The sequence below is a fragment of the Hakea prostrata genome, chromosome 4 (assembly GCF_041222555.1).
Source record: "Hakea prostrata isolate BN-2017 chromosome 4, UWA_Hpros_2, whole genome shotgun sequence".
Lineage (NCBI taxonomy): Eukaryota > Viridiplantae > Streptophyta > Magnoliopsida > Proteales > Proteaceae > Hakea > Hakea prostrata.
The window spans coordinates 43,989,718-44,014,615 of NC_142603.1; the positions used below are offsets into that span (position 1 = coordinate 43,989,718).

General features: G+C 38.3%; 1 protein-coding gene across 1 annotated transcript; it reads right to left on the minus strand.

Annotated features, from left to right (window-relative positions):
* Nucleotides 1-869: 869 nt before the first annotated feature.
* DAL1 (E3 Ubiquitin ligase family protein) lies at nt 870-24,236 on the minus strand. The gene is made up of 11 exons (XM_089153107.1): nt 23,667-24,236; nt 23,520-23,572; nt 22,294-22,418; nt 22,107-22,202; nt 19,866-20,003; nt 19,720-19,785; nt 9,113-9,225; nt 8,913-9,023; nt 8,363-8,406; nt 8,145-8,253; nt 870-1,528 (listed from the first exon to the last, which is right to left on the minus strand). Exons 1-11 carry the CDS (start codon nt 23,738-23,740, stop codon nt 1,426-1,428), a joined length of 1,032 nt encoding a protein of 343 aa, XP_089009233.1. The 5' UTR covers nt 23,741-24,236; the 3' UTR covers nt 870-1,425.
* Nucleotides 24,237-24,898: the final 662 nt, after the last annotated feature.

Consider the following 24,898-nt stretch of genomic DNA (forward strand, 5'->3'; position numbering starts at 1 on the left):
TACTCTGCAATTTTTGCTGAAAAACTGTTCCTCACGTAGTCACATAGATAACAAAAATAAAAGACATACCATGACCTGCACAAATATATATACCATGGCCTGCTTCTTCTTTTTTTCTTTTTTTTTGGGGTGAAAAACCAAGAATTTACTTTTCCTTGTAGTCCACAGAGAAAAGAATCTCTCCATTGTGAATATTATCATTAACAGTAATGTTATTCTATTGCAACTTATTGGTCAGCTGTTCAAGAAAGGAAAACCGCCACTATATAATTGTGAACGGATAACAGTGGATGGTCCATTCTTGGCACAAAGGTTGAATGAAGAAGTTGATAGGGAAAGTGAAATGGGGTTCTGGGTCCAGGTCTGTGAGTCATTTTCTGTTTTGGGTTTACCTTCTGGTTCACGTATGTACACTGTAACTGGTTTGACTATTGGCTTATATTGGTTCAATCAAAACAAAATTTTATAATCTCTAAATTCCAATCCAACGGACTTCAACCATCTAAGCCTTGTGGCACGTGGAGAAACGCAAAACGTTGATTAGTCCATGTTTACATAAATACTTGACCTTGATCCCATCTTTCCTTTTTTTCAAAAGACACTATAAACACAAAATAAAGACAACAAACCACGAAAAGGACACACCCGAACCTTCCACAACGAATCCAGGATGGCAGGGCAAAGAATCCAAAGGTTACCCAACAAACAGAAAAAAACACAAATTTATGGGGGGTTAAAAAAATCAAATTAGTCAATGATAACCTTGGATTACTAAAGCTACAGAAGAGGGAAAGGATCGAGGATTGGTCCCGGAAAATACCCTAACCTCTCATACCAGAAGGCATTGGTCACTACCAGCTGAGCTGACCTGTGACGATGATCTAAAATTTTATGGCACGCAATCGAAGAAATGGGGCAACAAAAAGAAACGTGGATTGCTTTTCCAAATTCAAAATGACCTAGAAGAGAGTAAAAGATGCCAAACTATCCAATTAAAGATGCTTGAGAAGCTCTGAAGGACCATATCCAGTGCACAAGTCTCCCACATTTAACAGAGCCCGGGAAGGGAGAAGGTCAAATATACGTAACCTCACCACTGTAAGCTGTTTCACATAAGAAGAGAATAATAAACACCATACGATGCTTCGGTTTTTATATACAAAAAAAAATATCAAGTTCTACAGAATTTCCAAATTGGAGAAGAAATTTGCAGCAGGAAGCTCCTCCCTTTTATCAGAAATTTGAGAAGACAGATAAAAGTATTTGTCACAAGGGCAGCACATGTTGATGAAGTTTCAATTCAGATTCTAATGCCCAAAGGACAATGCTTCAGAAGAACTCGGCTGGCAGGTTCGTGAAAATACTAGATTTTGACCTTTACACCCTGCTCACTGAAGCATCAGTGAATTGCCAAGAATTTTGTTATCAATGGCGGAAAGTCTTTACTACTTGTTCAATTCGGCGCCGGCAGAGCGGACAGTTGGTCAAATGAGAACAGCATGCTGTACAGCAACACATGTGACCACACCTGAAAAGGAATACTTGTTGAGCATATAAAATTCTGGAACGGGTAAAAGAACAGTCTTGCACTTGCAAATCATCAAAGAACCGCAGGGGAAACATTTAGTAAGACTGTAAGAGAACTAGAACAGAGATAAACATGCCACCAGTTAAACTGTCTTTTACACTTCTTTGTTATCTTCACCCCTATTGTGGAAAAGTAAGCCTCATAAGGATGAAGTCCTTTCAGGATTAACCAACAGAGTGGTGTTCCCCACCACCAGAAGTTACGTTAAAAGTTAACACATTTTAATCAATAACACCATAAGACTTTGCCATCTTGACTACCACATGTGAGTTTCAGATCAAGGTATACAGAAAACAAAGTGAATCATTCCGTTCACCGGACCAAATAAAGTGCGCAGGGCCAATTGCAACCCTAAGTGCAACCATTCATTTGAAGCCGTCGGAGATGAGATTGTTTGACAATTCAAACAGACTTTACCAATCGTGTAAAGAAGCTAGTATAATTAAAGTAAAACCATCCAACCCTACCAATTTGTAAGGGAAGATTACTTCAACTCACTGCCCACAGTTTTCTTATTTATAAACCAACCCAGCAACAAGAAGCCTTTTCCCAACTAAACAGGGGCAGGTATATGGATCCTAGCCTTTCAATCAGGCTCTATTTGCGGTCATCATGTGTATCTTTTCTCACCAATTCTCTTAAGGTTACTTAAGGTCCCCTAGCTCTTTTGGTTACTTCAACCTTGATTAAATCACTTCTCCATATGGGGACATTAAAGGCCTCCATTGAACATCGTTGTTCCTCCTCAGATGACTTTCTCGTAGTTTATCATTCATCGAAGCTACTCCCAAATAGCTCTAATGAGATCACTGCTTACTTAATCCTTCCTAGTTTTTCCACTCACCATCTCAACATCCTCATTTTTGCTTTACTAAGTTTATCTATATGAAGTCACTCATCCATCTCAACATCCAGATTGTTGTTTTACTAAGTTTATCTATACAAAGCCACTCACAAATATCAACATCCTCATTTTCGCTAAAGTTTATCTATATAAAGCTTTTTAACAGCCTAACACATAGCACCATATGTTAAAAGAGGTTGCACGACAATCCTATAAATTTTTTCTTTTAGTTTTAAAGGAATACGTCAATCACAAAAGAATCCCACACACACCTCTCCTCTTCATCCATTCTATTTGCATTCTATAGAGAACACCATCCTCTATATCCCCTTCTTTACTTATGATTGAACAAAGGTACCCCAAATATTTGTTGTAGGGAATCTCCTTATCAAGTTTTACCACCTCATTATTTGTCCAAGAATGGCCAAAGGTTATCCACTAGACATTCCATTTTTGTTCTGCTTAGTCTAAAACCTTTTGGTTCCAAAGTTGATCTCCATAGGACTAACTTGACATCAACCCCAGCTTGTGTCTCATCTATCGAAAGTCAAAACAATATCATCAGCAGAGAGCATACACCAAGGAGCCTCAGCTTGAATGTCTTTGATTAAATCAGCCATGATAAGTGCAAACAAGAACTTTTACTTTATCCATTTATAAACCAACTGATGTGAACAAGAGCCCACCCCAGGGCTGAAATCCTGGTGCAGGCCCAAGACAGCACACCAGGGGCTGGCCGAACCATAAAAAGGGGCAATCTCATCAATTTTCAGCCTAATTAAGTGCTGATTTTATTTTCAGAATTTTGGTTTTAATATTCAGAGTCCAATCATGTCTTAAAGTCTTAGTTCGAGTTAGTAGTTGAGTTCAGGTGACATAGGGAGTCATTCTTTAAAGTAGAACTGATGCAGCACAACCAGAACCAGAAATTACTGTTCACGCTACTGTAGCGTGAACAGTAACCTAGATGATATTTTTCATATTTGGTGGGCCCCAAGTCTAGCTTGCATGGAAATAGATTCAAATGGTGGGCCCAAACTCCAGCTGCAAGGAGAAAAATAGGATCTGTTTTCGTGGGAGTCTAGAGATAATTTAGAATTATTATTATTATTGGGAAATCATGTAATCAAAGTTTTTTTATTTGGGTAGGATATCTAGGATAAGTTTTAGTTAGTTTTAAATTCCTAAGAGTCCTTGTAGGATCAGTCTTTTGTTAGTTTTAAATTACTAAGAGTCCTATTAGAGTCTGGTTTCGTATCAAGTATGTTTGTTTTGTTATTTAAACACTTGTAATCAGCTTATTGAGAATGGAATAGAAAAATATGAATTGAAGCTTTAGCTTTGTGCGTTTGCAGCAGCCCCCCCCCTCTGTCTCTCTTTCTCCTTCTTCTCCTTCTTCAAGCTTGATTCTTCTCAGATTTCTCCTTCTTCCCCCTTTCTTCTTTATCCCTTCTTCCCTCTCTATTCTGTCCCCCATTAAGAAGTCTTTATGGATAATTGAGTTGTTTATCTCAAGATGAGTTCTTTATTTTACATGGTACTTATTTAATTGTAAAGGGTATCATAACTTATGCAAGAAACCCTAGCTAGTTTCTAGGTCCTAGTTGAGTCTAAGTCAACTCTCCTAGTTAGAGTTAAATTCTTTTTTTCTTGATGTAAGACTATAAATGAGCCATTCTTTTCATTGTTAAGATAGTCTGTAGTGAACAAAGAATCGAAGAACTCTTGTGGGAAATTAGGTCTTGGCCTTCTTGGGAGGGCCACGACGGATTCTTACAGCTTCTTGCCTTCAATTGCAGCATTCAACCTCAAGAACCAGCAGCTCCACCAAGTCCAGCACCCCCAGCCCCTTCTCCCACCTCCATCCCCATCACAGCCCTCCCCCTCCCCCTCCCCTTTCCCTTCCCTCTCTTGCACAGCTTAGGAAACCCAACCCCTGCCATCGCAGCCCCCTAATTCCCCTTGCCCTCTCCTGCCAGCCCTTAGATCCCCTCTACTAACCCCAGCAACACACCCAAACACCTCCCCCACCTCCCTTCTACCCTCCCTCTCTCTCTATAAAGATTTCCCAAGATCCAAGATTGCCCATCCAAGATCTTCAAACCCTACCCAAGATCCATTCCCAAAATCTCCTTGAACTTTGATCCATCCCAAGAATCATTCCCACAATTTCCCTAGTCATCCCAAGCTGATTTAAATTAATCCTTTTCATCCCATATTAGTATGAAATAACTCTTACATCAACCATAATGATCCAAAATCATCCTATGGGAATTTAATAAAACCCTTATTTTTCCCTTGCAACCCATATCCCTTTCCACAAATATTCCTTTTACCTTAGATCAACCATAGAATTTTGGTGATCAATTGATGGAAGGTTCAAACCCTTATTTTTCCCTAAACAACCCATATCCCTTTCCACAAATATTCCTTTTACCTAAGATCAACCATAGAATTTGGGTGATCAATTGATGGACGGTTCTGACCTAAACTTTAGGGAATTATTTCAAAGGATCCTAACCCTAGAGTTGGGTTACATCAACAACCCCCCCCCCCCCCACCACCACCCAAAAAAAAAGAGGAAAATGATGTAATCCCAGAATTAGGGTTCACTTTCAGGACCTTGTACACAAGTTGCAGCAGCCAATTGGAAGGTTTAGGGTTTTGGCTAGGGCTGGTAGTTGGTCTAGGGATGTTGATTTGGTAGTTCAAGTATACTAATAAGATTTTATTAAAAGGATTAAGATAGATCTAGGAGAAGTTTTAGAAAAATCTGGAAATTTGAATTTTCTGCAACTTTTCTATGAAGAAGATGAGTTGCAGAAAAATTCAGATTAGGGTTTAATGGTTAAAAAGGGCTGAGGGGTTGTATTTCCTAAGCTTGGTGCAATTCTAGAAAAGGGTATTGGGGGTCTAAGGGCTGGGGAATTAGGGTTTTTAACAAACTATTGCTGCTGCTTGCACAGAAACAAGGGAAGGAAAAGAGGGACTTGCGGAATGACTTAGGGCTTAGGGAAAGTGAGGGGAAGCGGTGGGGGTGATTTGTGATTGGGAAGGGAGAGGTTTCAAGGTCTGAAACTAAGAGGAAGGGGCTGGGATGGCTGCGAGCAGAAGGGGGAGTGAAAGGGCTAGGGGAGGCACTTAGTACTTGGTTGAAGATGAACTGCAGGGAACTTCAGTTGAATGCTTGGGAACAGTGGACAGAAGTCTTGAAGTTGAACAAACAAACACTAAACCAGCCGTAGGTTCTCCTCCCAGGATCCCCAAAACTTGACTTGTCTGTTAAAACTTTTTTTAATTCAGTTAACTCTAATAAGACTCAGATTCCTATTAGGTTACCCTGATGGCTAGGGCCCCACCACAATATAAATTGGACTCTAAAAAAGTATCTAATACTACGCAATCTCAGCCCTTGGATCTGAGATCACACTTAAGTTTCCTAATACAAATTAGATAACAGACAAACTGGACTCCAAAAGGAAATAAAAGTTTCCTAAATTAAGTTATCCATAAAATAGAACTTCTTAAAAGGAAACAATGCTTTACAACTCTTATGACTCTTTTCAAAATAGACTAAACTATTAGACTTTGGTCTTCAATATAGCTCGATCCAGAGGTAGGAATTGAGCACTCTTACCCTAGGATAGATTCGGCCTCCCTGGCTCACAGTTGGGCATGGGACCTTTTTTCTTTCTCTTTTTTTTTTGGGGGGGGGGGGTTCCAACCCTAGATACATCAGAAAACCAACAAATAGGCAACACAGGTAGCCAGCAAATAGGTAACGGACTCTGGCTTGACTACATGTTTGCTTGCACAGCTTGCCTCAATTCGATACCTCCCACCACACATCTCTTCTCCATTGTCAAGCAAATCACTAAGTCCCAAATGTACAGCTAAAGAACACAAAGAAAAGATCATTCTTGAACCTTGAGACACACACGCACACAAACACAGGAACAAAGAAGGCTATAAGATTGAACGTCACAGAATGGTGGGACAATGTGGCAGCTGTCTTCCAGGATATCTATGTTTCTGGGCTTTGATTGATTACACATTCATATTTACCATCCATCCAGGATCAAGCAACCTACAAGACATTAAACTCAAAATGCTGGCCCAACGTAAAGGTTTCCAAGGCTTGCAGGTGAGCCTTGGGTAAGGATTTCCTCATTGCCTAGGCCACAATTTTCAAAAACTACAGTTTTAGGTGGATTGCAGTAATAAATACAATAATGCTGCCAGCATGGAAGGAATCTCCACAAGAAACCAATGGTTGCCTTTGAAAGGTCATCAACAATTCCACATGGAGTCCACGTGGACAAAAATAGGAGAGAAAGTAATAAAGAAGCCTATGTGATGGAATTTACGTTTAGAAGCATGGGGAAGGCTTTTACCAAAAGATTATACAGTTTAAAGAAAATAAATGATATGTTGAACATATGAAAAATGTAAGCAGTTTTAATGATATATTGAACATATTAAAAATGTAAGTAAGCAGTTTTAATGATATATTGAACATATTAAAAATGTAAGTGGTTTTAATGCAAAAAGATATATCCATGTACGCACTGGACATATATCTAAAAATAGATTCTGTGTTAGTTCATATTATGACTTCTAAAAAATAGATATTCTTGAGTAAGAATAAGCATATCATATCCAGGGAAAAACCAGAGGAAAACAACTATTTAAACTCCTAAGCTTGTACACAAACCAAGGTTATTAAAGCGACAAAGCGACCAAAGCGTCCCCCCAAGCGGCGCGGCGGCCGACAAGCGGAGCAAAAAAACACAAATACAAACAAATACAAAAAACAAAGACAAACAAACACAACAACACACAAAAAGAAAAAAAAAACAAGAACACAAAGAAAAAACCAAAAAAGAAAAACAAACCACCACAACACAAAACAAACAAAAAGAAAGACAGACAAGGAAAAAGAAAAGAAAAAAACAACACCAGAAGGCGCCAAAAAGGCGACCGCAAGACGAAAAAAGTACCATTCCAACCAAACAAGCCGACAGAAAAAAAGACCAACCGATTCAAGTCATGAAAGAAATATCAAGGAAAGGCAAGCCACGCGCACGGGCCCGATCGAAAGGCTCACATATTAAATTATACGGCAGAGAATAAATGTTAAAAAGAAAAATAAAGCACAAATTACAAAAGAAACGGAAGCATCAGGCGGCATAGGCGCAAAGGCGAGCGCGGCAGCAAACGCGGCGAAATCAGCCCGAGTGCGGCAACAATTTAAGTGGTTAAAAAACCGCTTTGCCACCTAGGCGGACGCTTTGATAACCATGACAAACACCCTATTGGACCAACTCAGTTACCTAAGCCAGAACCTATAACTATGGCTATCCTGTAGCATGTTGCATATGGATAGTCAAGATAATTTCGCAGTGTAGTGTGTAAAAGGGCTCTCAGACAAGGCCAACATGGGCCAACCCAGTCACCTTGGCTACAGCTTGATAACTGTGGTTATCATGCAATATATCGTATGGATGGTCAAGGAAACTTGATTATCAAGTTGTCCAAGAGTCCATATGCACCATGTGTGCTGACAGAGGTAGAGGATAGATCTGGATGCGGAACTTCAGCAGAAAATTCTGATAGGGATATCAAGGGAAAGTAATAGCTGAAGTTCAATCATGGACATCATGGCAACTTTTATTCTTTGAGAAAAGGCTGGCAAATTGTTTAGGAACTTACGGAACAAAAACAGCATTGTATTCCTGCTCGAGACATATCACACACAAATCTGGCATTAAGCGATCCCTCTTTGCATTATCTTCTCCATTTTCAGCTTTTCCATTTGATCCTGCATAGAACTTTCATGTCTCTGAAACTATTTTCACTAGGGAAAAAAGTCTCTCCAGAACTATACTAAATCAACTGATACTTTTGAAACTAGATATTTTGCAGTCTACCTTCATTCTCCTGCCCCAATCTTTGTGCAGCAGCAGCAAGAACCCTGCATCAACCAGCAAAATAATACTTCTTTTTTGCAATATAACAAGATAAAAAAAAGGATGCTACATTTTCTATAACATGGACTTCATTGCTCCATGAGGTCTCCGTTTTGCAGCTATGCCAGCAGTAAGCCATTAACTCAGAACCTTTCTCAGCGATTGATAGCTGATTCATCTAGAGGATGTACAAATACAGCAGCTGAATGGATCTAAAGAAAAGTAACTAATTCCATTTTCTCACCACCACCTCCATCATAGGATTAGGATATCGTCATGGAATTAAGTGCTCTCTTTAGCTGAAATGCTAGATAGCAAATATGATAACTCAAGGTTGTCAAGGCGACACCAGGTCGCCTTGACCCAAAAATGAGTCAGGACACCTAGGTGACGCCTTGAAAACCTTGCGAAAACTACATTTTGCATCTTTTTAAATAAGCACCCACCATCAGTTGCTGTTATATTCAATCTCCACCAGGCCACAAAATAATTAAACATGAATCAATTTTACCTTTTTTGCAGATCCCATCGACGCCTCCTTTCCATGATATAATGAATAGCATGCTTTGTGATCAAATAAAATCCACAAACTGTGAACCCCAACGAAGCATACTTGTACCACCTGTCAAAAACAACTTTAAATGTACGCATGAAGGCGGGTGATAAAGATAGATAGAGCAACTTTTCACCAAAACAAATCAAAGATATAACCTTGCCCATTTCCCAAGATTTGCAATGAGCTGATCAATACTTTTGTGCGTCACAAAGAATGATCCTTTATGTGGTCGCTGAATCCGAATTGTTCCCACATCATCTTTAATAGCCTGAGCAGGAAGTACAAGGAGAATCTCAGAAAAATGGTGACTGGAAATCAATATTCCAAAACAGATTTAAGGACTAGATCTCCACTAACTCCTCAACCTGGAACCCTCACCCACAAGATTATATAGATTGAACCATTATAAACAATTAATTTCAAAAAAAAAAATCATTAGTTTTTTACCTTATGATCTAAAGAAACAATTTCAGAGCAGAAAAAATATGGCAAATTGTTCAAAAATATATTAATACAAAAGAGTTCTGTGGGTAGACAGCCATCTAGGGAACAGACAGTTCTGCACATACATGGTTCTCCAACATTTCCATTTTGCACATACCCTCTTGGGCCGTTGGGAGTTATAGAAATATAGACTCATATGGGTTATCTAGGACCTTGGATGCGCCATAAATCATAAAATACCCTTTGGCCATCTCCACCTCAAGCCTTAGGTTTTGGGTTGGGCGCCCAAGCAGTATTTCATGGGCTGTCCCACTTTATTTAACATGGTAATAGAGCCAAGTCTATTAGTTGTCCTCAAAATGTATATCACATATATGCCGACGCTACACATACGAAGGAGTTTGGGATGTGCATGGTAAATAGTCTCATTATCTAGGACCTTGGAATTGTCCTAAGATATACCCTGGGGTTGTCACCAAATGTAGTAAGATTCTAGGTGGAACCAGGAAGTACTTTTTATGACTTCCCATGAAGTCTATAATTTTCCGTCAACTTTTCTAAACAAACCTTCAAATGGACTAAAAACATTCACAGCCCCAAAGGCAAAAATTTTGTTCAAGCATCGTGGGCCATTGAATTGGAAGATTTTAATTCCATACAAAGTAACTTAAAGGTTATCAGTTAGGAACTCCCAAAGAGTCATTCATTCCAAGTGGGTAATATTTTGATTTCTATTGATGATGTTGAACATATCTTATTTTTCATTCAATAAAGATGAAATTGAAGGACTTAATAAGTTGGCAACAGTTCCTCAAGATATAATCACTATACATGATCCTTAATTTAATATACAGTTGAAAGAAAGAAAACAGAGGGTGAATTTGCCCTCAACAAGACAGTGGCCACCCATTTTTTCCATACCATGAGAATATTACAAATATGGTATGAATGTATGATTGCATAATCGCACAAACATAAAGAGTCAAGGGAAGATCCTATAATCAAACAACTGACTCCCTAAAAATGTGCATAAGAATTAAGACACTCGAATTTACCTAGTTATGTCAAACATTTTACCCAAGAGAACCAAACCAATCTTCAACCCTCCAACATGATCCATTTTGTTTTTATATCCATTCTCTTTATGTATCGTCTCCTAAGGTGCATCCAACTTATTTTGCTTCTTCATTTATCAATAATTTGTTATCTCCCAAAGAAGGAACTTTTATCCATGGGGTGGGATACGATTTGTTAAGAGGGTGACAAAGGAGAAAAAATCAGGTAATTTTTTTTTCAAAATGTTGTTCCCAGGTTGACACTTAGAGGGGGGTGAATCAGGTCACAAAATTCTTCATTTCACAACTCTTCCCTAATTCCCATTGATGATCCCTGATAAGACCCTGCTAATGTCTTAGAAAATCAATACAAAAATGCAAGAAATTACAAGAGAGAACTGGTTTTAATGGTGCCAATCACCCCCACACTCAAGGGGGGCCCTCAGCCTACAGCTGCCCAAGAAAACTCTCCAAGATATTCGATACCTCTCCACTCAGTTTTCCCTCTATTTATTACCTCTAAACTAACCCTAATATTCTCTCTCCTCCCCATGGCATCATCCTAGGGCCCTAACAATCCCCAATATGATAGCTCTCTACAGCTCAGAGTTATCTCACCTACAATGCTGTAATCTTTCATTCAACCATACTATAGCATAGGTACTTCTATACCGCTGCACAGTATTCCCTTGATTAAAGCTGTATATATAAACCGCCTTTCAGTTTACTACGATGTCTCAAAGTCTCAGTACTTCTATAGCTTCACATAGTATTCCTATACTTGAAACTGTATAAGCTGCTTTTCAATATACCATGCTGCCAGCCTGCCACAAGGTATCACAAATGGCATCTACATACTCAGTCACGTAACAAGGACCAAGGTATGAAATTTTGCAAAATCTCAGAGAAATCAGTTATCAAAACGAAATGGCCCACAAAGTGAAAAAATACAATACCTCAGCAAAATCTTGCAAAAATTTCGGTAATTTTGGAAAATTTGGTGAGATCTTGGAAATTTTGACGAAATCCCCAAAATATTGGTGAAATTTTGAAAATTCCAAAGGGTTGGATCGTATGGGGCTAGGGCTATGGATATGGAATTGGTGGAGCATATGACAATTCATTTGCTAATTCCAATAGTATGTCTGCAAATGGATATGGAGATGGATCAAGTTTCATCATTTGTGGACTCCATCTTTGGATATCGATCAAGACTAGCACAGCCTGTTATGCCAACTTTGCGACCAGATCATAGTCCATGGTTGTACAACACATTCCCTAGGGTAGGATACCTACTTAATGTTGATGATGCTACCTAGAGAAGGATAGTGACAAACTATATGGGTAACCTTATCCGTACCATGTCATGGCGTGCTTATGTCCGGTACTAAGAGTACTCCATAACCCAGGGGACGGATTCAGCACGATGCATACTTGTATATTAAATTCTACTTCTTGTATTCGTTATTGCATTTTAATTAAAATCTTAGTGTTGTCTTGCAAAATATCGATACTTACATTTTTTAAATGCATGTTCCAAGCTTCAAGTTTCGCCCACAAACAACCAGGCATGTCCAGACAAGAACACCACTTCGGGTTAGGTTTTAGGCAAAACTAGCACTTCCATTGTGTTTATTGGCCACAAATAGGCTAGACACCAAAAACCACCCAAAAAAACACAAAAGAAAAACCCACTAAAACATTGAGTCAAAATATTTTAAAAAAAAATCTGAATTTTTGCCGTGATTTCAGCAAAATTTCGGTAGTTCGATCGTCTCGCCAAAGGGTGAGATGAAGTGAAATTTTGAACTATGGTGTGTACACACCACAGTCAAACTTAAAGGCGCTACTAAGTGTCTACACCCATCCTACAAACCACAAACTTCAAATACAAAAGATAGCAAGCATCCATAACACAAATACACATGCTTCGACAATTTACCTACAGTCACAAAGTAATGGTCTCTTAGACCTCAACATCTACTCATCGCTAGATTCCACCCTTGTGATACAAAGGCTATGTCTTCACCCGTTTACCTAGAATATATCTAGGAGGCACCCATGGCACAAGATGTTTTAGCCACACTTATGGCTCAGGACATCCAACCTACTTCCACCCCTAAAAGTAGAGGCAAGGGTTTTACCCCAAATGGTTTCCTAATACCCACTAGTAACCAGATATACAAAATTGGGCTTATAAAAATGCCATAGAATGAAAGCACATCTAGCATAGTTTATGACAATATCTCAAACTATCTAGAATACAAAGTGAATACACATAATCAAAATGACAAGCCAAGAGATGAGGCAATGGTTAGAACATGCATTGTCTCTGATCATGGTATTCCGAAGATAAGATGAGATGACTGGTAGCTCAAGTAGATCTTTCAAGTCTAGATGTTCCTTGGCAGCATAGGAAACAATTTAGTCCATCAGTTTCTTCATCCTTCTTTCCTTTCTATTCCCTACCTCCTTCATAGGTGTTTTCATTAAAACCTTGTGAGCATATAAAACACAACACTTACTTTCTTGGCAGATTTTCTCCCTCTTCTTCCTCTTTTGATTATTGCTAACTTCTTCTACGCTTTGTCTCATTTCTTCCTTCACTTCTTTTTCCCTCGGTTTTTGTACAATAACCTTTGCACATTTGGTTACAATATGTTCCTTCCATTTTAGCAGGCTTTAATGGAGGACTATGGATACAAGAATGCATGGAAAAAAAGTTGATCGAAATGGTCGAAATTTCGACCGAAATGTCTACAAAATTCCAAATCGAAACGAAATACAGGTACAGGCACGAAATATGTCATATATCGTTTCGTATCTACCAATACAAGTCGAAATTTCAGCCCGATACCATATCGGGCCGAAACAACACTTCCGCGGGTTATAAAATAACCTATTTTGACTCATTTTCAACCTACCGAGCCTTTTTCAACATATCAAGCGATATCGCCCTGGAGATTTCGACTGTTTTTGAATATTTTTTATTTTTATTTCTCTTGCTTTCATCCCTCTTTACACCTAATTTCCTACAACTCCATTTCCTTCAAACACTAGATTTGCTCCTCCATTTGTGCATTTTCTCAAATCTTGCAAGGTGAGTAACCAACTTCCTCATTTTTTTTATTTTTGTTTCATTTGTGCCTTAAATCATCTTAGATTGCTTCCAAATTTATGTATGTTTACTTTAGAGTGTTGATCTATGAGTTTGTAGTGTCAAAATTATTTTTTTGATTCTTCCTACTATTTTTTTATTTTTCTGTTATTAAAAATTATTTACAAAATTATATATATATTGCTAAAAATGTATATGTATAGTACATGTATAAGCTTCAAATGAATGTATGTGAGAGTTGAGACACCATATTGCTATGATGGTGTTGAATTAATTTTTTTCTGTTAATTATGTAATTTTACTGTATTTAATATATATTTAAATAATTAAAAAATTAAATATTAAAAAAACTAATTAATTTCTGTTTTAAATTTAAAAATAGCAGAGTATTAGTGGAAGCATGTATGCAATTTTTGAGCATGTTGTGGATATTTTTAAGATAGTTTGTGTGTATTTTATATATATTTATAAATATATTTATATATTAAAAAATATTTATATATATATTTTAAAATAGGAGGTTATTATTAGAAGCATGTATGTCATTTTTGGAGCATATTGTGGAGCTTTTCAAAATACTTAGTGTGTATTTCTTGTATCAGGCACTCTCTATTAAAGATGTTAAACATAGCTTGGCAACATGGGAGGCCACTGACAGCTGATAGGAGGAAGAGCGAGTGTAATTACTGCAAGAAACAAATAGGAGGAGGTGGGGCCACTAAGATTGAAGGTGCATCTAGCTGGTGGCAACAGGGATGTAACAGGGTGCCCGCAGAGGTCAAGAAGGCAATGGCCTCATATTAGTGGTGGAAAGCAAAAGAGGAATGAGAAGAGAATACAGAGGGATGAGTTCGAGGATGCCTGCTTAGATGACCTTCCAAATCCTGAGGATTATGGTATGGATGAGCCAGGAGAGTGTGACCCTGATCCAGAGGCCGATCAGCTGAGGAGGGCGATGATGATGAGTGGGTAGCAACAGAAGATTGATGACATGAGGAGGCAACAGAGGGGTCTAGGTTGTGGGTCCTCTAAAGAGCAGAAGGCTCCCATCCCACAAGCCCCTATGAGGAGGACTCAGAGTGTGAGGCAAGAGGCTCCTATCCCACGGGCCCCTACAAGGGGTCAAGCTTCGACAGTACATCCTACAAATCCGAATCTTTGGGGGATGGCTTTCTCCAAATGGACTTATTACCATAGTATTCCAACACATACAGTCCCAGGGCCCTACTATAAAGATATGATTGAGGAGATAGGCAAGGCTGGGAGTGGTGTACAAGCCCCACTCTATATGAGATATATAATGTCTATTTGACTAAACATAGAGAGGACTTAAAATGAGTACATTAAGGGATCAAAGCCCATGTGGAATCATTATGGAGTGACTGTGATGGCTAATGGTTGGACTGGTCCCACTAGACAACCCATCACCTATCGGAGTCAGCCATCGGGACCTTATCATTATGGACCTTATCCTTCTCCTGAGAGCCAAGGTGCTCTTTCATTTGTTGAGCAGATCTTCCACTCTATTCCACAACCACAAGGCCCACCACCACCAGTTCCTTGTTTGGAGATTCACAACTTCCCACCGTCAGGAAATCTTATGCATGTGGATGAGGCCACGTATAGAGATGCAGTTGTTGACTTCGTCCAAAACCATATGGGAAGAACATCATAGGACTTGTATTGTCATTTGTATGGGGTGCAAACGGAAGAGGAAGACCTTGAGGCTTGAATAAAACAGAATTGTAAGTAATAACATTCTTGCTTCTTCTCGATGTACTATATTCTTGGAATGTTGGATGTTACATTTTCAATAGTTTTTTTAGTAAACTAGTAATTATATAGTGTTTATTATGCTTGAAATAGGTAGTATGCAAGAATCCAAATCAATTTGAGTGCATATGAGGCTCGAAATTGAGTTTCCAAGAGTCAGATAAAAAGTGTCCAGTTTTGGTTGAAATTTCCATTTCGACCGAAATTTCTTCCTTGCAAGAATGTATATGGAGATAGATTCAATTGAGTACAACACAAGGGGGAAAGAGTTTTCTGCATTTTCTTGCCAACCCTCACTCAAAATGCATCACCCAAACATTCAATGGAGCACAGCCATCATTCGGACATCTCAAGATGTCTTCAAACATTCAAGAGGATGAGCGATGATGTCCTCAATACATTTCATAAAGGGTTGGGATCTTCAACTCAAAAAATCCATAATTTTCAATGAATGTCCCTTTTGTTTGCTCTCCATTAGAGGATAAAGCTCTCCTTGCTCGAAAGTATGCAACTTAAATCACTTAAATCCGAGTCCAGATGAGAAAGATATGCCAATTGTAAGTTCAGCCATTCATAGGCCTCGCCTCCAAAAAGAATCTAATATGATGGTGCAATGACCTAGGAGTCTACATGAAAGTTTGGGGACTATAGTGTATGAGATTCACATTAATCAATATCATTAGATGTTTATAAAGTAACATATCACCTTTTGAAGCTGTCAGAACAAGGTCAAGGCTAGATAAGTACATGGACAAGGAAAAACCCAAAAGGAAACTTACCTTCTCTTGCACAGCTCATGTGTCAAATCAAGGTCAGATTCGTGACAAATAGCCATGGTAGAGGATGGCAGAAGTGGTAGACCATGTTTCACTTTCTCATTGGTTGGACCATAAAAAGAATGATCTTAACCATCCATTCGAACTTTGAATTTTAAGTGGAATGAGATGTATAAGATTGGATATTCTACTCCATGTGACAACACAATATTTGCTCTTCAAATCGGCCACACAAAAAGGATCAGACCACATTGCATAATCTAATTTACCCAAATACCATTCCCTTGATGATTCCAGCGAACAACATAACCAAAAATAGAATCTAGTTTATAACTACTTCATTATAGCTCCAATTAAAGCATTGTTTACAGCCATATGTCCATATCACTGAGCACTACCAAAGTGACTAACCACATAATCAAATCCAATACTATTTGTACAGGAATTTTGAATTCCACAATGCACCTCGTATTCCTATGCTATTATGTACTCCTTTGCCACTTTCCATACTCGTTTGCCCTTCCACAGTATTTCTGAACTGCTTCTCAGTATATCCTTACCATTGTACAGTATAAGCTGCATGCTTTTAGCATACACAACATTCCAAACTGCTTCTCAGTATATCCTCGCCATCCTACAGTATAAGTTGTATTTGTCCAGTATAAGCTGCATATAAAGCATCTCATGCTCCAACATCACATCCAACATGCCACATCACTGTCAAATGACCAAATATCCCTGTGAGTTGTATTAGACCTTTGTGAATGACATAATCACCAATCTGGTAGTTAAAAATGCCCCTGGATGACTTCTCCTCCAAGAGCAACATGGACATCTTCGTCACTACCAAAAGGGTGCCTACTCACTCATCTAAAATCTTGCCTATACCTTTTAACCTCTTCAACTGCCTTGGAATGCCACCATACATCACCTCATTACCCTGTACTCTACCAAGATGCATTACGTTAACACAAACAGCACATATGTGCAGTACTGACAACCAATACACAGGCGCTACCATCTACATCATGAACATTACAAAATTTTAAAATAAAATAAAAAAGTCAGAGAAAAATATAAATAGCCAGGGCAACCTTGCACACAGTCAGTCAGCAAAAATAAAAAACAAAGGCAAACCGAATTCTAGACTGAAATTTTGATGATAGAAAAACACCGCCACTGATGTGCACAAAACAATAATAAATATTGATCAACAGCTGCCCACAAAAACCACATGAAACACTGATGCCTAGATGGATCCTTCTCTTGTATCTCCAGCATCAAGATACTGTAACATGCAAAATGCACCAACAAACACATATCCCAACGGATTGTTTCCCTAATATTGAAGAGGAATCTTTTTTCCCCCTCAGGAAGAATGGCCTACATACAGTGAAAGCGAAAGGAAAGCAACAGGAATTGTGTAATTGTCAAAACCGATTCAGGTCAAAGTGTAACACTCAAAGAGATGACCTCCGTAGACAGTACAGCAAAATATTTTTTCAGGGTGTTCAGAGTCATAAATAAAATAAATATCTAATAATAATAACTGGGATATCTACTGGAAACCCTGGTTGATTACACACCCTGTCCCTCCTTCAGTGTAAGGAACAATGAAGTCTGCTTTTTTTGACCCTAGTGAGCCACATTTTGCTGATAACCATAGACGGGTCATCACCTGAACAATCTGTACCGATGGGGAAGCAGTTTAAGCATACAATTTTCCAACAGTCATTTGTTTACAAGAATGTATTCAAATGATCTGATGGACAAAAGATCATCTGAACATGTGAAGCTCATAATGATCATATATTTCTGAATGTAATTCACCTGGGAGTAGCTTTCATATTTTCCTGCTACCCCCCCCTCCCCCCCCCCCCAAAAAAAAAAATATATATATATATATATATATACATACCAAAAGTTGATGCTTATCCTTCTCAAACGCCATCAAAGCAGACATTAGACTTTATCATCCCAAAAAGAGGGTCCAGAGGCTGGTAAAATGACAGGTAATTTCCACTATCCCATGAGAAATACATGGTTATTGCTAATTTTTTACATCTGCCCAATAGATTGATGCACAAGCTATGGTAAAAGCACTGTCAGGTCAAATCTGTTTCTGCTACAATTCTCACTGTTCATTTGGTTTTACTACCCAAATCAACCAAATAAATTTCATCAGCAACAATCTGTCTAACCTTTATGAAGAAAGAAACATTCATAACAGCATCATTAACTGGAAGAAAGCAACATTCTTAACAGTGTTATCGAGTAATTGGGGACCATCTAACTTGTAGTAGTTTCAACCACGGTATAGTGTGTCGGTGATATATCGCCGTGTCGCTGTGGGCGACTCCCCCCAGCAACACGACTTATACAGAAAATCGGCAATATATCGCCGAAAATCAGATTTTTGGCGATATATCACCAGATACACATATTTAATAAAAATTCATTCGGTTTTTCTCCGATTTTTCGTTCAATTTTTTCCAAGGTAACGTACGACCTCTATAGGCTCCGAGGGCGCTGCCCACACACCCCGCCGGGGTGGCCTCCCCGAACCCCCGCCCGCCCCCGTTTCCGTCGGCAACAAAATGTGAAGCATGAGCCATACTCAACATATTGTATAATGAATTGTAATTTGTACATAATTTGTAAACTTTAGTACATCTATTCACTGGTTGTGTATTTGTGTTCTCTTTGCATGTTTACATTAGTTTATATGAATTTTCCAAACTTTCAGTTTTGCCCGCATATAGCCAAACATGTGCCAATCAAAAACTTTAGATTAAGTGATGTTTCATGCCAAAATAATGTTCCTAGTGTGTTTATTAGCATCAAATTAGGTTACACAACAAAATTCAAGCCAAAATGACTCTAAACACCATCCAAAATCAGGGGTCGAATTTTCTTCGACACCCTACAAAAAGTCACCGACATGTCGATGAAATGTCGCCGTGTCGATGGTGTCGCCAGCCACCGACACGGCGACTTGGTCCGACATGTGGACCTTGGTTTCAACACAAGTATAATGCCACAAGGACAATACACAATACAACTTGGACTAACACAAGACAGCTTAAAATTGCTGGAAAATCAAAAAGGACCAACGCATGGAAAGCCATATGATCAAACATTAGATAACTAGGACTGGAACTTACACATGCCTGATTCACAAGGTACCCTATCTAACCACCAGAATGATCAACAGCATCTTATAAACACATATAGACAAGGAAGTCACACCTGATAAGCTATATGATTGAGATGGCTAAAACATTCAACATTAGTAACCCAAGCAGTATCCTATCCATCCAATGGATCCAATCTGTCCAGTGTTAAGAGGCTCATATTTGCAGCGATCAAACCTTCTTTTTAAATAAACATAAGCATAATTGGACTGATACTTTAGACAGGAACAGAAAATCATGGAAAATAGACACTATTTCTCCAACATTTGAATGCCAACACAGCAAACAATGCAATCAACCAACACCATTTTATCACTGACAGCGAAGGAAATTGGTTTTCCCAGATTAAGAATAACCTCTCTAGCTTGCAGGTGATCCATTTTTACATTTTATTAGACATACCTCGCCAACAACTGTCAGGGAAGTACCAGTCGGAAGAACTCTTTCAATCCGCTTTACCCCAAGCATCTGAGGAACCCAAACAAAATCAACTAAGATCAATTCAACTCTATTAGAACTTCTGTAAGCACCATATGATGGAGACAAACCTTGAGGCCTTGGAGATAGTCCATTGTACCACGAACAAGAGATCGCCCAGACTCCTCAAAAATTTCACTGGCAATAGTTAAAGCCAAGCCTGTAGCACCGCGAGCTCCCACAACATAAACACGGCCAGTTCCATCATCCTAATAAACATTGATAATTAAAACATTCAAGGTGGAGAGATCTTCTTTAAAAAAAAATTTAATTATATGGCAATAAGGCACGATTTAACTTGGCACCAAGAATACATGGACACTATGACTTCAGAAAGAATAACGAGTGAATCTCAGTTTTAGGTTTTGCTTTGTCTTATGACTTATCACCTATAAAAGTGGGCATTATATAGTAGTTAAGTAGAAGATAACTGGAAGGTCTGATGGATTATTTTCCAAGGATTGCAAGGCTATATCATGGGAGAGCCTATCCATAAAACATGGGCCAATCAACCAAACTTGAATAAAGTGATAAGCATAACCAGTCAATGGCTTATCCTGGTTTAAAATGTGTCCTAAACCGTTATTTTAGCTTAAACCGTTTGTCTTTTTGTTTGAAAAAATTCTCAAGCTTTTAGACAAATATCCTTTTCCAAGACATGCAAGGTACAAGCATGCTCTTTTCTACAATTCCTCAAGCATCAATCTAATGTGGCTGATTCATGCCAAATTTGCCAATAACCCCAGATCTCTGTATTTTAGATCTAAGGGCTGATTCTAGGGTTCTTTTGACAGATTCTGGCAAATTTAATGCGAATTGGATTGAAAGGCAGAAAAACCAGTTAAAATTTAATGTACCCAGTCGCAACGATATACAACTTTCTTTCCCTTTTCTCTGATAAAATGTTTTATACAGCCAATTTTAAAAATTTTGCTAATAATCCATTACACCTTCCTTTTTTTTTTTTTTTATAGAGCATTAATTCTACAACAATTTTTTTTAACTTTGCTACATCTATAGTGGCCTGAAATCAGGAGTTCTCTGGGACAGACAGGACAATCATATCCAGTGGAAGCATAGAAGAAGTTTGTCTTTGATGGTACTTGACTTATTTTTCTTCTCTTTTTTTCCCTAAAAGAAGAAGAGAAATGCAAGAAGATTAGAAAATAAAACAAAGAATAAAGAGCCTTCTTCCTGCCTAGAAATAATCATTTGACAAGGGGAAGACAGTACACAGACAGAAATTAAGCAAATTCAAATATTGGTCGTAGGAGGCCATCAGATTCTAAATCATGACCAGTGGATGGAGGAAAACCACTGGTGTAGAAAGGATACAATGTTCGTAGTTTTTACCAAGAAGGCAAGAAGTCACCAACTGGGTTGGCCTCTCTAATGCAATGGTTGATCTTCCACTGAATGGCACTACCAAAGGACTGAAGAGCAATCCACCTTTGTTGAACAAACCAAGGACTGCAGGCTTTGCAGCCTCTACAGCCTAAAAGAACCCAAGGCCATTGAGTCAAATTTAACCCAAAGCTCAAAAATCCCAAGAGACTTCACAATCCGGGACATTTTGTCGAACAAGGAATGTCTCTCTCTTCTTGGCTGTTCATGTAACTTCATGCCATCCCCCCCCCCACCCCAAAAAAATGTCACTTCATGCCAAGATAAGGAATGTTGTTAGAAAGAATAATTTGGGGGGGGGGACGAATCAGATGAGAAGGATCCGACAATTTAGGAGACATCAAATTGTGACCAAGATTGATTTGTTTGGCAACCTTTTAGATTAGGAACATAATCTCTATCAACCTGTTTGATAGACAAGCCCATAGACAAATGCCCAGCGTAATGAAAAAGGCCATTTTGGCAGGTAACTCAGTAATCAATGGCCAGATAAATAGTTTTCCTTTTGCACAGCCTGTGAACACCTGAAGTCATTTTGTTCGCGAGAGAAAGGGCATTTGGCAGTGATGTTGAGCTTTTGAGGTTGATTATAGCCATCAAATGAGAAGCATTCATGACATTTTTCAAGAGAAAACTATTTTCCTTAGCTACGACTAAGAGCGAACTGCTTAAGAGGCCTTGGATTCTACATCTACGGGCAAGAGCTCTCAACGAAAACCAGAAAAGGGCACCTTTAAGGAAATGATGACTCTTTTAAGTAGTAATTATCCACACCAAGCAGCAGACTAAATCATCATAGCATAATTTTGACAGCTATTAATTTAGAAGTCAGATGCAATACCCAATGTTAAGGGAAAAAGAGGTAATTCACCTATCTATGGGTTATGCTAAGCAAATAACGTACTCACCAAGTACCAAGGAACCTCCTTACTCATAGATAGCATCAATGCAGAGTCTTGTATCCAAGAACCAGCATCATTGTGCTTCAAAAAATGCTGTTCTGCCTGAAGAGAAAAAAAAGATAGGGCATTCAAAAACCAAGTAACAGTATCCAACCACACACTTCTAATGGTTAAAAGGAAATGGTCTTCATACCGTTTCCTCCACTATCACACCCCTCAAACCGCTATATTCACAGTGGATTGGTGTCTCTGAGCCAACTCGTCCAGAAACCGTAACAACCAAAGGTAGAACTTTGCTTGCAGTATCCAGGAGCTGTGCTGAAATGCACAAGAACACAAATTTATAAGCCAATCCAAAATCATCAATCACAGATGGTCCAAAAAGAACTCATCATTTAAAATAAGATTGGGGGAGGTTGGGTTCATGGATCATTGGTACTTTTTTCAATCTGCATGTGCCGAAGGAGAAGGAAGATAGCAGCACAAAAATGACAAAAAGAAAAAGAGATATACGTAAAGGTTGTACCAAATATACAAGACTCCCACCTTTAGCAGGGTCAAACATTGGAATATTATGACATTAAATATAATAAATCTTAAAAGAAGAATAGAATGGAGAAGAGTAAGAGGACAACCATGAGAATGATGTTGACGATGAAGGAAAGGTGAAGGGGTGAAGAAGTCAATGTATAGATGAAAAAAAGATAAGAAGAGCACATAAACAACAAAGAGAAAAAAGGGGGAAAAAAAGAAGAAAAAAGGAAGGTGCAGAAGAGAAAAGAAAATACACTGAAAAGAAGAAAAAGGAAATGGAAAAAATGGAGTTTAGAATCACGAAGAGTAACATGAAAAGCAGTAGAAATGACATCAAGCAGGTGCAGGAAAACCATAACTCTCCGACATGAATGAAGATGATAATGTCATTTTAATGGTACGCTATGGGTGAAGGTTCTAACAAACAAAACAGAGTATGGTTCTTAGTGCAGATGGGGGGTGGGGTAACGGAAGGAGTAACACAAGGAAAAGAAGATTGAACTACACATAATCAAATATTATTATGCACTATTTTGCAGGCTATTTTCTCTATAATGTAAACCCAGCATCTATATCCAGTTTTCCGGAGGCATGCTTAGCAGTTAATATACATGTACAGCACAAAAAGGCAGTATTTTTTTGCAGTAATATCTGGTCACGGCATATTCTAATTAATGGAGGCCCCAACCAAAATGATATTGACCAATAACAATAACATAAAGCTAGTATTTTGAATTTTTCAACATCAGATTCAGTTCAACCATATTACACGAAGAATATAAACAGATTTCAAAAAGCAATCATCTCTGGTTATGTTTAAGGAAAGACAAGGAGAATTATTCAGAAGTTCAATAGCAAAACACTTTCAAAAGTAACTGGACATACCTAAATCCTTCAAATGGCTCACCCGAGTAACCGACTTAAGACCTTCCGCATCCCTGAACCAAAAAAAGTGGGCAACTTTAGCACCCAAAGATTGAAAAAAAGGAGATAGATACCCAACAAAGAAAAAAGGTAAGTTCGTAAAGAGACCTTCCGCTGTTCCTCCCGAGTAGATAAAGAGCAGCTGCACTCAAGCAGCAGCTCAGTCCTCCCCAAGGAAGCATATTGAGGAACTTGAGAACCAGAAAATATAACCCTATAAAGCTTTCGTCATGCAGTAAAAGGGCAGCACATAAAACGGTGAAGGAGACTAAATGTGATTAAAAAACAGGAAAACTCATGCGATCCTGTAATTTATCAACAACTTCGGCATTGTGAAGCTTGAAAATATGAAACTGAATTTTGAGAGAAACGCGAAATTTCGAATTTTTTAAAAAGTTGATGGAATGAAAAGGACAAAGAGCATCATATCGACCCAGGAATGGAAATCCACGCAGCTATTAGGGTTCTGAACATTAATCAAATCAAGATTGGCGAAGATGGAAGCTGAAGAGAATTCCGCTTGAAATTTCACATGTTCAGGGCAAAACTGTATTTGAATTCTTGTTTTAAAAACTCAAAGGCACCGTACAGAGAGAGAATCCGATGCGAGAAGTCGGGGAGAAGGCCAAGAAAGCATAAACCCGAGTGTTAGCATTTGATCTGCTGGCTGCTTTTAAGGTGCACGCTGTGTGAAGATGTTTATCCTGCACCAAATAATCCAGTCTGATTAATTAATGAGAAAATTACATAAACACCCGTGGGATCTACAATAAATTATGACTACTTAAGAGTGTCAATTTCGTATCGAAACCGTTTAACTTTACTGAATCGTGCTATTTAAAACTGCATTATACCGCACCATTCAAAATTCAGTATGATATGATACTAATTTCAGGTACTCATACTGTAGGTATATACCAAAACTATACCAAATTAAGGGATATAAATATAATTTTACAATTAAAACACTCTATCCAAGGTAAGAAAAATCGCCAAATTTCGGTGATTTTGGTCCTGGAAAAAATGAACCTAGCACCAAAATTCAATACGGTGGGATATCGCCAATTTCCGCGATATATCAATATTTTCACCTTTTTTTGCAATTTTTACGTTATTTCTTGCAATGTTTAGGCGATTTCTCTCACAATCCTACAACAAAATCTTTATAATCAATGGACAATCTTACCAATTCTATCACAGTGATTCAAGACTCAAAAGGTGGTAATGTGCTAAATATAATTAGGAGGAGAATCTACATAGAATAATTTTTGTAAATAATAAAATTAAGAAGACATTTTATAGCAAAATCTTCAAGATTAATGAGCAATCTTACTAAGGGT